Genomic DNA, 17,137 nt, shown 5'->3' with positions numbered 1-17,137 from the left:
TCGTGAAACGCCTCTCCCCGCCCTCTGGGTGACGAAAACGCAGTCACGCTTGACGGCACGAGGTGGCTCAGCCGCAAGATGGCGGCGCTGGCGGAGGAGCAGACGGAGGTGGCGGTCAAGCTAGAACCTGAGGGGCCGCCGACGCTGCTGCCTCCTCAGGCGGGCGATGGCGCGGGCGAGGGCGGCGGCGGCGCTCCCAACAACGGCCCCAATGGCGGCGGCGGGCATGTGGCGGCGGCGGCAGCGGCGGCAGGCGGGGATGGCGGGACCCCCAAACCCGTGGTGGCCGTGTCCGCTGCTACACCGGCGGGGGCGGCCCCGGTGCCCGGCGCCGCGGCGGAGTCCGGTTCGCCTCACGACCGGCAGACGCTGCTGGCGGTGCTGCAGTTCCTCCGACAGAGCAACCTCCGCGAGGCCGAGGAGGCGCTGCGGCGTGAGGCCCGGCTGCTGGAAGAGGCGGCGGCGGGCTCGGCTCCGGGAGAGGCGGACGGGGCTGGCGCGGAGGCGGCAAGCTCGCTCCTCAGCCGGGTCACGGCCTCGGCCCCCGGGTCCGCGGGCCCCGATCCTCCGGGCATCGGCGCTTCGGGGGTCACGGTCGTCTCGAGTTCAGCTTCTGGTCCCGCCGCGCCGGGGAAAGGTGAGCCGCCGCGCGTTGTCGCGGGGAAGCCGGGCGGGCGCGGAGGAGAGCCGGCCGGGAAGTCAAGGGCTGGCGGGCCTGCACCTCTGCGGGCTTGTTTTGAATTTCCTGGGCCCGCCTCTGGGGCCGTGCGCACGCCCGCCCCTTTCTCGGCTGCGCCGGCTGCGCCGGCTGCGCAGTCAAACCCTCTTCTGAGCTGTCAGTTCCCCGGCAAGACTGAACCGTGCCGCTGAGCTGCCCGGCGTGGGCAAGGTGTTGAGGCAAAGGGGTGCCCAGAGAGACAGGCACCGCAGGCTTCTGCACCCATTTTCTTCCCCCTCTTACTTGAGTTTTTCAGGCTGGGGCAGATGCACAGGTTTTTGTGCCGTTCCAAACTTTATATATCTCAGTTTTGACTTTCCACAGTGAGGTATATACGACCTCTATTTTAGAGCAGGGCAGACCGATTTGTTGAGAAAGAACTTCTAGAACACAGTCAAAGAGTGGATGGAGCACCGTGTAGCGAGTATTTCTTGACGTAAGAGCAAAGTACCACCAGTGTTAAGTGTTTTCTGAGGATGCACATACCTGGGCACCAATTCAGACTTTTGACTATCAAGAGGTAGATTCTGTGGGCATCTACCATAGGGGATTCTTCCCGCCCCCGCCCTCCCTCCTGCCCGGCCAGGAACTCAGGACCTGGGTACTGTCTCTGAGTTTCTTTTGCTCAAGGCTAGAACTCTTCCATTTGAGACCACAGTGCCACTTCTGGGTTTTTCTGTTTATGTGGTACTGAGGAATCAAACCCAGGGCTTCATGCATACTAGGCAAGCATTCTACCACTAAGCCACATCCCCAGCCCCTGAAATAGGGGACTCTGAGAAGTGATGAGGTATGGCAAATTTGGAGTAGATGTGGATTACTCTTTGTCGTGGGGGGAAGGGGGAAGCATCGTGGGGCTTGTACTTAGAGCCTGGGTACTCTCCCTGAGCTCTTGCTTGAGCCTAGTGCTCTACCACTTTGTTTTCTGGTGATTAATTAGAGATGAGTCTCACAGACTGATATCCAGCCTGGCTTCCGGAGAGATCTGAAAATTTCTCAGCCTTCTGAGTAACTAGGATTACAGGTGTGAACCACCAGCACCTGGCTACATTTTCTTTTTCCTGTTTTTTGTTTTTTGATTCGTTTTTTGTGTTTTTGGTCTCCACTGATTTTACTCGTGTGGCTCCTTTAAAAATCGTCCTTAACCCTGAGATTTTTTTTCGTGTTAAATGGCTTAATAAGGATCAGATGTATATGAAAAAAATGCCATGTACTGAAAAGTTTCTATCTAGCTCTGATCCACACCCTCCCCATCTCCCAGCAACTCATCACAAAGTCAGTGCAGGAAAACTCACTTAATGGAGATAAAAAAAAAAAATGTTGATTTAAATTATCTAGTTAGGTGGCTCTAGCCAATTAAATTTATGAGACCTATTCTTTGCATTATTGCCAGAGATGAACTTTGAATACATAGCACTGTAATTTCTAAACAGAAGTATGCAAAAAAAAATGTCTTTGAAGCTGCCGTTCTTACTTTTTCTTCTTCTCCAGTACTGGGGTTTAAACTCAGAGTCTTAGGCTTACTACTTAGGAGGCAGAGATTTGCCCACCAAATCTCTGGTGGTAGGCATCCTACCACTGAGCTACACTTCTGTCCTTAAAATACATGATTAAGAAGAATCTTTTTCTAAATACTGTACATCATGGATGAATTTTAAGATGTGTTGTTGGTTTTGGGCTATCATAGTTCATTTTCTTCAAAACTTGATTCAGTTTTTGATTATACCCAAGAATCCAAAAAAGGTAGAAAAGAGAGAAGTGTGGCCTAGTGGTAGAATATTTGCCCAGCATGCATGAAGCCCTGAGTTAGATTCCTCTGTACCACATACACAGAAAAAGCCAGAAGTGGTGCTGTGACTCAAGTGGTAGAGTGGTAACTTTGAGAAATTCCAAGGACAGTGCCTAGGTTCTGAGTTCAAGCCCCAGGACAGGCAAAAATAAAACAAAAAGGTAGAAAATAGGCCATCAGAATGACTAACAAAATCAAACATTTCTGCAGTATAGAGCAGAACCATACTATAATTGCAGCTCACCAAAATTCAAATAGCCAAACTCATTTATTTATTTAGTAGAGTTTCAACTCAGAGTGCTTGTCTCTACAACTTGAGCCCTATCTCCAACTGTATTTGAATTTTCTCACCTCGCCTTTGGCCATGGGGCTTGAATTCATAGCATGGGCACTCCACGTTTGTGTGTGTATGGGGGCGGGTCATGAGGCTTGAACTCAGCCTGGGTACTGTCCCTGAGCTCTTCAGCTCAAGGCTACCACCCTACCTTTGAGCCAAGCCCCTCTACCCGTTTTCTAGAGGTTAATTGGAGATAAAGGTCTCAGGTCCTTTTGTGTCTGGGCTGGCTTTGCACCTTGATCTTCAAATCTCAGCCTCCTGAGTTGCTAGGATTACAGGGGTGAGCCACTGTGTCTGCCTCCCTGTGTTTTTTTCCCTTAAGGATAGTGATCTACCACTTAGAGCTACTGCTCCACTTTCAATTTGCTAGAGGTTAATTGGAGATAAGAGTCTCACTGACTTTCCTGCCTGAGGCTTTGAACCTCTAGACTCACATCTCAGTCTAGCTGACTTTGTCATTTTTTTGAAGAGGGTCTATGCCTATATCTGCCTGTGCTTCTTTATTATTATAATGATGTAAAGAAGGTTTACCATTTCATAAGTCAGATAAGTATTTTTCTTTTTGGACAGTGTTACTCCTTCCTTTGCTCTTACCCAGTTTATCTATGACTCTTCATCAGCTGGGATTATAGAAGTATACTACTGTACCTGGCTTGTTGTGACAGGAACTTTTTGCCCAGTTTGTTGGGCAAATCTCTGCCTCCTGAGTAGTTGACATTGCAGGTGTGAACATCATGCCTGGACTAAATTCTAATTTGAGAGATATATTGTTTGGTATTATAAATATTATAATAAATATATTATAAACATAAATATTATAATAAGCACTAGTATTTATAATATAAATATTATAATAAATAATAATTATAATATAAATATTATAAATAAGTACTCATGGTTTTTTGGTTTTTTTTTTTTTGCTGTGAAACAGTAGTCATAGAAATCGTTTTAAGCTGGGCCAGGAGTTTGGCCTAGTGGTAGAGTGTTTGCCTAGCATAATGAAGATCCTGGTTTGATTCCTTGGTATCACATACATAGAAAAAGCTGGAAGTGGTGCTATGGCTCAAGTGGCAAAGTGCTAGCTTTGAAGAAAAAGCTCAAGGACAGTGCGCAGACTCTGAATTCAAGCCCTAGGACTGGCAAAAAAAATGGTTTTAAGCTTATACAACTGAATTATAGCTATCTTTTGGAAATATAAAAAGGCATAATTTTTTTTGGCCAGCCCTGGGCTTGGTTTCAGGGCCTAGAAACTGTCCTTGGGTTTTCTCAGGGCTAGAGCACTACCACTTGAGCCATAGCACCATGCATGCTAGGCAAGCATTCTACCACTAGGCCAAACTCCCAGCCCAAAAAGGCATGATCTTTTCAAATGCTGATATTTTTATGAGGTCATATATGTACCTGTGAAGGTAACACAGGATAGGATATTGAAAAGGAATGATCAGAGTAATTAGATAACTCAGGAAGCTAGAGTTGTTAATCTAGAGTAAGTGTAGGAAAACTTTTCATTCTCTTTGTCAGACCCTTGAAATAACTTAGTACTTGACAAGACAGACATGTATGCTTCTCAACTGCCTAAGACCTACTTGCCTATATTGATAATTTCATATGGTTGGTAATTGCATTTATAAATAACCAAGTGGCCATTGGCAGAGTTTTCTCATGTAGCATGGCTACATGGCTTATGTATGCCACTTGGGCTGAACCTTCAGAGAAATCAATATAATTGTTTGATTTGTACTTTTTTTTGGGGGGGGGGTCATGGAGCTTGAACTCTGGTCCTGGGAACTATCTCTGAGCTCTTCAGCTCAAGGCTACTGCCCTACCCCAGGGCGTGGGCACTGTCCCTTAGCAATTCAGCTCAAGACTACTTCCCTACCCTTTGAGTCACAACCCAACTTCCCATTTTCTAATGGATAATTGGAGATAAAGATTCCTTAGTGCCTGGGCTGGCTTTGAACCACGATCCTCAGATTCCAGCCTCCTGAGTAGCTAGGATTATAGGCGTGAGCCACTGCACCCAGCAATTTGTACTTTTTTTTGTTTGGTGCTGGGGATTTATCCCAGGGCTTTGTGCATATTTGGCAGGCAGTCTATTACATAGCCACATCCCCGCATATACCATATTTTATACAGTTTGCATTTAAGGTAGTTTCTGGAAGAATATTGAACTTTTTGTTATATTGATTTGAAATTTTATCTTGCGATATGAATGTACTTGGAGATATTTTGACCTTTGTGTGTGACTGAAGCAAGTACAAAGCCCCATTAAAAGATTAATGTGATTCTGTTGAAGTGGTGGTGAGAGGAGAGGACAAATTGACAAACAGCTTACTTTTGACCTTCATTCACATGGAGGTATCAATTATTTTCTTAAAAGTTGTCATTCATTTTTTTTAAACAGTTGGAAGTGTAGCTGTGGAAGACCAGCCAGATGTCAGTGCTGTCTTGTCGGCCTACAACCAGCAAGGAGACCCCACAATGTATGAAGAATACTATAGTGGACTGAAACACTTCATTGAATGTTCTCTGGACTGCCATCGGGCAGAATTATCCCAACTCTTTTATCCTCTGTTTGTACACATGTACTTGGAGCTAGTCTATAATCAACATGAAAACGAAGCAAAATCATTCTTTGAGAAGTATGTGAAATTTTACATATATTTTATTTACACCTATGTATCTGCAACCACACACTATAAGGCTGCAGCACAGGAAGGACTTTGTGGAGGAGAGGTATCTGGGATGATGTGAGGTTAATTGGGGAGAGGGTATGTATCTAGTAGAAATGGTAAGGAAGGCATTCAGATGAAGTCATACTTGAAGTAAAGCCTGAAGACTGAGTGAGACTTAACCAGATGAAGAGGGAAAAGCATGTTTGCAAACTGGGAGGAAGGTTCTTAATAGTTATATAAATTAGGAGGAGGCCACGGTAGCTGTTGCTGAGAATAGGGTGTAATGTAACAGTTGGACACTAAAATAGCAGACAAGTTCTTAGACCACGTTGAGAGTCTTTGTCCAAGATTAATAGGTAGTTGTTGAATAGGATTAGACTTGACTGAGAATCACTGTTATATTTTAGCAGTAGGTTTAAATGTGATAGAAGTTTATTATTCTAGAAGTTTACCCTATCGTATTTAAGCCTACTGCTTAAGTATAATAGTTTATTTCTTAGAAAGGTGGAAAGTGCAGGAATATAGAGTGAGTCCTTGATTAGCAAAATCATAGGCTCTTTCAGTCTGTTGCTCTGCCAATCTTTTTTTTTTTTTTCTTTTTTCAGTTGTGGGGTTTGAACTTAGGGCCTGGGTACTGTCCCTGAGCTGTATTTGCTCAAGGCAAGTGCTCTACTGCTTTAGCCACAGCTCTACTTCTAGTTTTCTAGTGGTTAATTGGAGGTAAGAGTCCTGTAGATTTTTCTGCCTAGGTCAGCTTTGAATCTTGATCCTCAGCTCTCATCCTCTTGAGTAGCTAAGATTATAGGCATGAGTCAACAGTGCCCAACATTCTACTACTCCATTTCCATTATGCAGTGCAAAATGATTGTCTAGCGCTAAGCATTCACACCAGTGTTTTAGGTGGCAGGGAAGACACACATCCTTCTAGAAAGATGGATACATTTCTTTTTACAGAGTTCCTGTCAGTCACTAGACCTAGCTATCAGGAAAATATGATTTTACTTAGGTGTCTTATGTGCCCAGCTAATATTCAGGGGTTCTGCTTTTTAGGAAGGAAGGACAGATAGAGGATAGTGAGGTATCCTTGTCATAAAAGTCATTGGAGAACTAGAACTATGCAACTATTAAGTAGGGCTTTTTTTTTTTTTTTTTTTTTTTTTTTTCCAGTCCTGGGCTTGAGTTCAGGGCCTGAGCACTGTCCTTAGACTTTCCTCAAGGCAGTGTTCTACTCTGAGCCACCACACCACTTTTGGCTTTTTCTATGTATGTGGTACCGAGGAATCGAACCTGGGTCTTCATGCATGCTAGGCAGGCACTCTACCACTAGGCCAAACTCCCGGCCGCCTTTTTTTTTTTTTGCTAGTCCTGGGCTTGAGCTCAGGACCTGATCACTGTCCTTGGACTTTCCTCAAGGCTAGAGCTCTACCACTTGAGCCTCAGCACCACTTCCGGCTTTTTTCTATGTATGTGGTACTGAGGAATCAAACCCGGGTCTTTGTGCATGCTAAGCAAGCACTCAGCCTCTAGGTCAAGCTCCCGACCCTAGTAAGTATTTTAAATTTGTTTATTTTATGTTTTTGTGGGTCATGGGGCTTGAACTTGGCCTGGGCCCTGTCCCTGAGCTCTTTGGCTCAAGGCTACCGCCCTACCCTTGAGCCAAGCCCCCTGCTTCCCATTTTTCTAGAGGTTAATTAGAGGTAAGACTCTCAGGACCTTTTGTGTCTGGGCTGGCTTTGAACCTTGATCCTCAGATCTCAGCCTCCTGAGTAGCTAGGATTACAGGTGTGAACCATTGTGCCGGGCTTAAATAGGTGTTTTAAAAGAACATTTATGCAAGAGACAAATAATGAAGGACAGAATGACTTGATCATTTTGGAGGTTGAGTGGATCTCCGTAAGGGTGCAATTCCTCCTTCCATTAGCTTCTTTTGGTTATCACAATGACTGGTTGGAGGAGAAGAAATACTAAGTGTTTTAGGATATGCAAGTCATCTTTCTTTGCAAAGAATTCTCCTGTTCAGAATACCAGAATTCACGTTGACACTCATTGAACTAGGTTGTATTGATGGAGGTGAAAAAAAAGTGGATAAATTTAGCACTTAATAGATAGGGAAGCTATCAGTAATAATCCCAGGTTTTCTGTCCCCTAGCCTAATAGGGATGCAGTTCTCTGACAGAATATCTCGGAAGGGATCTTACTCTCTGTTTCAATATCCCTTTGACCTGTCAAAGTTAGCATTCCTGTAGGCAACTACTCAATAACTTCTAAAACTAGACAGTCAATACCCACTCTTTTTTCTTTTTTTTGGTCGGTCATGGGGCTTGACTCTGGGCCTGGGCGCTATCCCCGGGCTCTTCAGCTCAAGGCTACTGCCCTACCCCTTTGAGCCTCAGCCCCACTAGGGTTTTCTAGTGGTTAATTGGAGATAAGAATCTCACGGTTTTTAGTGCCCTTTAGTGCCTGAACTGGCTTTGAACCATGATCCTCAGATCTCAGCCTCCTGAGTAGGATTACAGGCATTAGCCACCGCATCCAGCTCAATAGCCACTTTTTTTTTTTTGGCCAGTCCTAGGGCCTAAACTCATGGCCTGAGCTCTGTCCTTGGACTTTCTCAAGGTAGCCACAGTTCCATTTCTGGCATTTTCTATGCATGTGGTACTGAGAAATCGAATCTGAGTTTTCATGCTTCCTAAGCAAGCACTCTACCACTAGTCTAAACTCTCTGCCCCTCAACAGCTACTCTTATGTCCTCATCAACTGTTTATCCCTACTATGAAGACTTAGAGGAAAAGTAGGAACTTGAGCCATAAATTAGTGATACTTCCCCCACCCACACACACCCACACCCACACTGAAGTTTGGATTCAGGTCTTTGGGTGCTGTGCTGTATGAGCCATGCTTCTAGTCCTGGTTTTTGTTGTTTATTTTGGAGATGGAATCAACTAGACATCTTCTGCTCGTGCTGGCTTTGAACCTCTATCCTCTGAACCTCTGCCTCCTTCATAGCTTACAGGCATAAGCTATTGGTGCCTGGCTTACATGAACCACTTTGACATTGGTTTATTTGAGATAGGTTCAGCTGAGCCTGGACGACAATCCTATTTTACTCTTCCCCCTATTGCTAGAATAAGGGCATACACCACCACATCCAGCTTTTTTTTTTTTGCCAGTCCTGGGCTTGGGCTCAGAGTCTGAGCCACAGTACCATTTCTGGCATTTTTTTCTATGTATGTGGTACTGAGGAATTGAACCCGGGTCTTTGTGCATGCTAGGCAAGCACTCTACCACTAGGCCAAACTCCTAGCCCCCAGCTTTTTTTTTTTTTTTGCTAGTCCTGGGCTTGAATTCATGGCATGGGCACTGTCCTTAGGCTATCTCAAGGCTAGAGCTCTACCACTTGAGCTACAACACCACTTCTGGCCTTTTCTGTGTATGTGGTACCAAGCAGACTTTGTGCATGTTAGGCAAGCACTCTACCACTAGGCCACACTCCCGGCCTACCCAGCTATTTCTTTTTTTTGGGGGGGTGGGGGGTCACGGGGCTTGAACTCTGGGCCTGGGCACTGCCTCTGAGCTCTTCAGCTCAAGGCTACTGCCCTCTCCCTTGAGCCACAGCTAGCTCCATTTCCCCTTTTCTAGTGATTAATTGGAGATAAGAGTCTCACAGTGTTTAGTGCCTGGGATGGCTTTGAACTGGCTTTGAGCTGTGATCCTCAGATCTCAGCCTCCTGAGTAACTAGGATTACAGGCAGGAGCGGCAACACTCTGCCCACCCAGCTATTTCTATTTTTTCCTAGGCTTCCCTGGAGCTGTGGTTCTCCTGATCTTTAATCTCTGAGTTCCTAGGATTATACCCATAAGCCACTGGTGCTTGGAGTTATATGCAATATTGATGGCTATGGATATGAATTACATTATTTATGAAATAAGTATGCAGGCTGAGCCCAAGCTTTGAGAGAGCTCCAGCATTTAATGGCCAAGTGTAAGATATAAATATAGTGTATGGCTGGGAATGTGGCTTAGTGGTAGAGTGCTTGCCTAGCGTGCTCTGGGTTCAATTCCTCAGTACCATATAAACACAAAAAGCCGGAAGTGGCATTGTGGCTCAAGTGGTAGAACTCTAGCATTGATAAAGTCTAAGGATGGTGCTTAGGCCCTGAGTTCAAATCCCAGGTTTGGCAAAAAAAAAAAAAAGTATAAAATGTAAGATAGAAAAGCTGGAGAAGAGCCGGCACGGTGGCTCACACCTGTAATCCTAGCTACTCAGGAGGCTGAGATCTGAGGATGGAGGTTCAAAACCAGCCCGGGCACCAGAAAACCTGTGAGACTCTTATCTCCAATGAATCACTTAAACTGAAGGGGGTATGTGGCTCAAGGGGTAGGATGGTAGCTGAAGAGCCCAGGGACAATGCCCAGGCCCAGAGTTCAAGTCCCACGACCAAGAAACATTTTTAAAAAGCTGGAGAAATAAGAAGAAAACTAGGTGAGAGTATTGAGTTGTAGAAGCCATATTTGGGATGTAATTAGTACTTAATATTTGAATGGGAGTTCTTTAGTTCAAGCAATAGAGGTCAAAGCTAGGACTTGTCAGATAATGCAGATACTAGTGAGAGAGGAACAATAGAATTCTTATACAGTAATACTTGTTTATTATAGTAAGATACCTAAGAACTTGGAAGCAAAAATGTCCTGTGGCCCAGGGCTTTTTGTTTTATAAAAAGGTCAATGATAATACAACTTCTCTAGAAGTGAATTTTTCTTATATTAAAAAACAAAAACGGGCCGGGGGTTTGGCCTAGTGGTTAAAGTGCTTGCCTAGCATGCATGAAGACCCGGGTTCGATTCCTTGGTACCACAACATAGAAAAAAGCCGGAAGTGGTGCTGAGGCTCAAGTGGTAGAGCTCTATCCTTGAGAAAAGTCCAAGGACAGTGCTCAGGCCCTGAGCTTAAGCCCAGGACTGGCAAAAAAAACCAAAAACAAAAACAAAAAGAAAACCTTACCCTTCTAATCTCCTAGTATAACTATTTCCTTGCTTAGGAAGCTAAAATATTGTAGGGGATTCTGTTTCCATGTCATTGAAAGCTTTAGAGGACATCCAGATAATGAGAATAATAAGCAATGATAAAAACACTTAACTGCTTGAGATTTCTAATTTCCTTTAAATGTAGGACAGAAGCTCTTAGTCCACTTATTGATGAATCCAAATGGGCAATAACGATTTAGGAATCCATTGGTTTTGTGTCTTTCCGAGCTAGAGCTTTACCTAACTTTATGTAAAGTCAATGTTTTCTGAATATTTTGCTTTGATTACTGTTCTTAGTAAATGCCAAATCCATGTCTTTAATATTGCCTCTTTAGAAAAGTTACAATTTATAAAAACAAAAGTGTATTTAAATTTACTGGTTGTCACCAGGGCTTACAACTTTATTGAATTGTGTTTGGTAATAGTAAATAGATATGCTCATTGTTTTATATTAACATTTGTTCATTAGTTATTATGTTAAAGTATTGTCATTTAATACATGTCTGACATTGCAAACATGGGAAATCATTAAAATGGTGGGGCTAATGAGAATCCATGTGTTGGTTATTATTGAGAATTATGGTAGATTCATTGAATTAACAATACATTTTCTGCTTTATACACGTTAGCAATTTTCCATAATAAAAAGTTTTAAAAAGTAGGATTTTGAGAAAGCATAAAATTCAGTAAAGGAAGTGTTCAGACATTTTTAAATGTCTACCAAAATTGGTATTCAAAAGATACAGTCTACCAGTACTATATGTCTTTCATTCACATGATAATTATTTCAAATTGTTCTAAAATGTTTATTAGAGAATTAAATTGGTCACTTTTAAGGATGAATTTAGAAACTGAGTTATAATCAGTGAATTACCTGTGGTTCTACAGCTTAGAATTATTCAAACTACTACATTTAAGATATTCTGGGATGGTTTATAAATATATGGGGGAGTGGCAGATCCCTTACTGATCACATTGAAAAATGACTTTTTAAAATCACTGAAACAGGTTCCATGGAGATCAGGAATGTTATTACCAGGATGACCTACGAGTATTATCTAGTCTTACCAAAAAGGAACACATGAAAGGGAATGAAACCATGTTGGATTTTCGAACAAGTAAATTTGTTCTGCGTATTTCCCGTGACTCGTACCAACTCTTGAAGAGGCATCTTCAGGAGAAACAGAACAATCAGATATGGAACATAGTTCAGGAGCACCTCTACATTGACATCTTTGATGGGATGCCGCGTAGTAAGCAACAGATAGATGCGATGGTGGGAAGTTTGGCAGGAGAGGCTAAACGAGAGGCAAACAAATCGAAGGTATGGGAATAAACCTAAGAACTATATAATGTAGATTATGAAAAATTGTAGCATTTCCATCCACATAATTTATACATTTTTCTTCCAGCTAGCTTGGAAATAATTTTTACAATGTACTTAAAATTTCATGCTTTAAAGATGATGAATCTGTGTGAGGAATTGGGAATGGTTGCATTTAACAGAACCCAGACTTCAGTGTATGAAGCAAGTGGATTTTCCTTACATAAAATGAATTCCAGAGGTTCTTCAGTGTTTTCAGTATCCCTGGCTTCTAGTTTCTGGTCTATCATCATTAGAATGTGACTTTCTTCCTTGTCACAGGTGGCTATTGCCAAGAAGTAATAATGGAAAAGATGAGTCTTGCTGTTTGTTTTTTGTTGTTGTTTGTTTGAGTTTTTGTTTTTTGTTTTTTGTTTTTTTGGCCAGTCCTGGGGCTTGACTCGGGACTTGGGCATTGTCCTTGCACTTTCTGAAAGCTAGCACTCTACCACTTGAGCCACAGCACTGTTTCTAGCTTTTTCTTTTTCTGTGTATATGGTACTGAGGAATTGAACCTAGGGCTTTGTGCATGCTAGGCAAGCACTCTACCACTAGGCCACACTCCCAGTCCAGTCTCTAACTTTTTCTCTGGAAGACAGTTTATTTTTCTTTAAAAAAAATCTAGTATATTTATTCATATTTTCTGTTGAGCAGAATTATGTTTATGGCTCTTGGTAGCTTCAAGGAAGCTTGAGAACTGAAATGACTTCACTGAGCACCTCATTGCTGCCCCAATTTAAAAAAAAAAATCAGGGTTCTGTTAGCTAGGAAAAAGGGAAAAGTAACCATTAGACAAGTTCAGAACCCTGGGTATTAATTGTAATTGTGATTTATCTTGGCAAGATGTACAAAAAATATTAATGAACAAAAATTTATTTTTAAAATGTTGGCTTTTTTGATTGTAGGTATTTTTTGGTTTGTTAAAAGAACCAGAAATTGAAGTGCCTTTGGATGATGAAGATGAAGAAGGAGAAAATGAAGAAGGAAAACCTAAAAAGAAGAAGCCTAAAAAAGATAGCATAGGATCCAAAAGCAAAAAACAAGATCCCAATGCTCCACCCCAAAACAGGTGGGTGAGAGATTTGCAGAATTTGTGTGGCGGTGTCAGTTAAGATACAGAGGATTTAAGCTTGTTAATATTCAAAGAGTAATTCCCAGTGATTTTCCTTCACAGAATCCCTCTTCCTGAGCTGAAAGATTCAGATAAATTGGATAAGATTATGAATATGAAAGAGACCACCAAACGAGTACGCCTTGGGCCAGACTGCTTACCTTCCATTTGTTTTTATACATTCCTTAATGCTTACCAGGTTGGTAAAGTAATTAGATAATTTCTGCCAAGAGAGTCATGTAAAATGGTGATTTATTATCTTAAATGTATTAAAGTGGAGTCTTGGTAAACTCGGTATAATTAAGGAACAGGATGAGGACTGATGCTGCATGGAGTAGATGGAGGCTGTTTGAAAGGCCTTTAGAAACTTGCAATTCCCAAATCTTGCTTCTATGTTATCTTTTGTTTTCACTGATCGCAGCCTTTGAGGAAGGCCAATTCTTCTGAACTTAAGTATTAATATAAACTTTATTTTTTTATTAAGAATTCTTTATATTCTTGACTAAGTGAATTCTTCCAACTCAAAATGTAAAATGGCTTATAGATGGGAGCCACCATTTTTAGTTTTTAATTCCTGTTGCCTGGATAGGGAGCAAGAATTGTTTCTTTTTTCAGTTTCTCCCTACTTTATCCTGTTATACTAAAATAAATCCTTGCTAAAAGTTACCTTTACAGACTACTTCATAATAGGTTACTGAGGATATATTTAGTAAATTATAAACATGATTAACATTTGCTTCCCATCATGCATTCCAAATTTGGAGGGCACAAAAAGGTAAGTGATAACATGGCTCAAGTATGTGCTTTCACACATATAAGACTAATCTCAAGTGATCTTTTATGAGAAAAATAGCCATCATTATGAATATTCTACAATGTGATTTTAATCCCCCCCCACAATAGTTTTGTTTAGTGTAAAACTTTTTTTTACTGGCAGGGCCTCACTGCAGTGGATGTCACTGATGATTCTAGTCTGATTGCTGGAGGTTTTGCAGATTCAACTGTCAGAGTGTGGTCTGTGACACCCAAAAAGCTTCGTAGTGTTAAACAAGCATCAGGTAACTCAGATGACCTGTTGATGTGAACTTGAAGTTAGTCCATAGAATATAGAAAAGAAGTTGTGATTTCTGGAGATATTCACCTAATATCATTTTAATTCAAGATATTATTCAGCATTCCCAAGAGTAAAGAAAGTCCTGGGGTGGCAATCAGGAAATTGGGTTAAATTCTCTTATCTTTTCTCATAAATGGAATCAAAAGGACTAGGCTAGAAAATCTCCTTAAAAGTTAAAACCCTTAATATTTTATGATTATTTGCTTGTAATTAACCAAAAAAAAAACTGTGGTCAGGTGTGGTGGCTCACCTTGTAATCCTAGCTACTTAGGAGGCTGAGATCTGAGGATCACAGTTCAAAGCCAGACCAGGCATGTGAGACTTTTTATCTCCAATTAACCACAAGAAAACTGGAAGTGGCACTGTGGCTCAAGGAGTAAGGTGGTAGCCTTGAGCTAAAGAGCTCAGGGACAATGCCCAGGCCCAGAGTTCAAGTCCCACGACTCACAAAAAAAAAAAAAAAAAAAAAGATTAAATAAATAGTGGGAGACCCTAAATAGTAGAAGAAAAATTTTAGCCATAAAAATAGCTAAAAAAAAGAACCAATAAAGCCAGGATTTCATTTTAGTTTTATCCCCCATTAACTATCTTATCTTACTGTATTTAAAAATACTTTAATATTTTCATTTTTGTGAAACATCGTGATACTATGGCCAAACTTGAGTTTTAATCTTGATTCCCATACTGAATAACTGTGTGTATGCTAGCAAATGATTATCTGTTCTGACCTGCAGTTTCTTCGGTACATTGGGACGATGTCACTTAATTTAGAAGTTTTAGTACAGTGGTTGGTATATAGGAGGAACTACTCACCTGCTAGTTCCTTTCCTGATCTGTGATATGATTTGCATTAACCTTTAAAAATTATTTCTGGACCATTTTAGATCTTAGCCTCATAGACAAAGAATCAGATGATGTCTTAGAAAGAATCATGGATGAAAAAACTGCAAGTGAGTTGAAGATTTTGTATGGTCACAGTGGGCCTGTCTATGGAGCCAGCTTCAGTCCGGATAGGTAAAATACAAATAATAATTTAGTACTGAGGTACTTCTATGTTGAGATTATGTAAAAGTTCACTGGGGGGCCTGGAGTGTGGCCTAGTGGGTAAACTGCTTGCCTAGAATGCACAAAGCCCTGGGTTCGATTCCTCAGCACCACATATACAGAAAAGGCCAGAAGTAGTTTGGTGACTCAAGAGGTAGAGTACTAGCCTTGAGAAAAGAAGCTCAAGGACAGTGCCCAGGCCTTGAGTTCAAACCTCAGGACTGGCAAAAAAACAAACAAACAAAAAAAAATTCACTGGGCTGGTGCTGGAGACCCTAGCTACTTAGGAGGGTGAGATCTGAGGATGCTGGTTCAAATCCAGCCTGGCATGAATGTCCATGAGACTCCTATCTCCAGAAAACCTGAAGTGGTGCTGAGGCTCAAGTGGTAGAGCATAGCCTTGAGCTCAAGAGCTCAGGGACAGTGCCCAGGCCAGAGTTCAAGCCCCATGACCCACAAATAAAAAAAAACAAAAAACCAAACCGGCTGCCTGTCAGTCCTTATCTTTTAAAAATTTTAAAATCTTGTAATTTGCTAATTCATCTTGGGAACTGGACTAAAAAGCAATTTTATACCTGAATTTACAGAATCAATATGCAGTGGTTTCAAATATTAGCTTTTGTGTAACCCTGTTAAAAGTTGAATTGCTAAGTCCTCTGCATTGTTCTTGTGGTACTTCATGAAATAAGACAATTTCTTGATATTAATAGCATAGTAGCTATCAACTGAACCTATATGGTTCTGTTTTTTAAAATGAAGCTAGGTGTGGCATTGTGCACATCTGTAATCCTAGCTACTTAGGAACCGGAAGCAGGAAAATTGTGAGTTTAATGTTAGTCTAGGCAACACAGTGAGACTGTCTCAGGGAGGGAAAAAACAACAAGAAAACAGGGAACTAGCCAGGTGCTATAAGTGAAATTTGAAATTGCTGTGCTTAAGTATTTGCCTGTTTTTCATGATCTCTAACATTATATAAAAATGGAAGGGTGTTTTATATCCACAGTATCATCTGTATATTCTTGGATAGATAAAAGCCTTTCAGCCCATCAAAGTTTTCATGTTTAGCCAGGCACTGTCTCACACCTGAAATCCTAGCTTAGGAGGCTGAGGTTTAAGGATCACAATTCAAAGCCAGCCTGGGCAGGAAAGTCTTTTTGACTTATCTTCAATTATCTACCCCAAAGCCAACAGTGGAGCTGTGGCTCAAGTGATATACCACTAGCTTTGAACAAAAATGCTAAGGGATAGTGCCCAGGCCCTGATTTCAACCCACAGAATGGGTATGCCCCCTCCCCCACATACCAGAAGTTTTCATGTTTATAAAAGTGTTGAATATGAAGTTTTATTATTGGTAGGGTTTGTCCAGATGATACATTTTACATGAGGAAATGTGATTTCTGAAAAATAACTGTTGGCTTTTGTGTTTATCCCTGAAAAAGATAAAGAATATTATTAGCATGTTTGTAGTTTTTTCTTCACCTCAAAGATGTTTTATTTTTTTGGTGCTAGAAGTTGAACCTATAGTGCCTCAAGCACAAGCTACGCTAGCACTGTATTACTGGTACCACGCCTCAGTCTTTTTTTTTTTTTTTTTTGCCAGTCCTGGGCTTGGGCTCAGGGCCAGAGCACTGTCCTTGGACTTTCTCAAGGCTAGCACTCTACCACTTGAACCTCAGCACCACTTCTGGCTTTTTGCTATGTATGTGGGGTACCGAGGAATCAAACCCGGGTCTTCGTGCATGCTAAGCAAGCACTCTACCACTAGGCCAAACTCCCGGCCCCCCTTTTTTTTTTGGCCCAGTCCTGGGGCTTGAACTCAGCACCTGAGCACTGTCCTTGGGCTAGCACTCTACCACTTGAGCTACAGCACCACTTCTGGCTTTTTTTCTGTGTATGTAGTACCAAGGAATCCAACCCAGGTCTTTGTGACTGCTAGGCAAGCACTCTACCACTAGGCCAAA

General features: G+C 41.9%; 1 protein-coding gene across 1 annotated transcript in view; it reads left to right on the top strand.

Annotated features, from left to right (window-relative positions):
• Positions 1–67: 67 nt before the first annotated feature.
• Positions 68–17,137, top strand: part of Taf5 (TATA-box binding protein associated factor 5) — a 21,934-nt gene continuing 4,864 nt past the window's right edge. Inside the window, exons 1-7 of the mRNA XM_090345962.1 lie at positions 68–637; positions 5,249–5,486; positions 11,553–11,868; positions 12,813–12,976; positions 13,082–13,217; positions 13,956–14,076; positions 15,017–15,146. Coding sequence (XP_090202088.1) covers positions 79–637; positions 5,249–5,486; positions 11,553–11,868; positions 12,813–12,976; positions 13,082–13,217; positions 13,956–14,076; positions 15,017–15,146 — 1,664 coding nt within the window. The 5' untranslated portion in view covers positions 68–78. The remainder of the gene's footprint in view (positions 638–5,248; positions 5,487–11,552; positions 11,869–12,812; positions 12,977–13,081; positions 13,218–13,955; positions 14,077–15,016; positions 15,147–17,137) is intronic.

The sequence above is a fragment of the Megascapheus bottae genome, chromosome 15 (assembly GCF_031878675.1).
Source record: "Megascapheus bottae isolate mThoBot1 chromosome 15, mThoBot2.hap1, whole genome shotgun sequence".
In the NCBI taxonomy this organism is placed as follows: domain Eukaryota; kingdom Metazoa; phylum Chordata; class Mammalia; order Rodentia; family Geomyidae; genus Megascapheus; species Megascapheus bottae.
The sequence above is the reverse complement of the archived record's forward strand: the minus strand, read 5'-3'. Positions and strand labels throughout refer to the sequence as shown.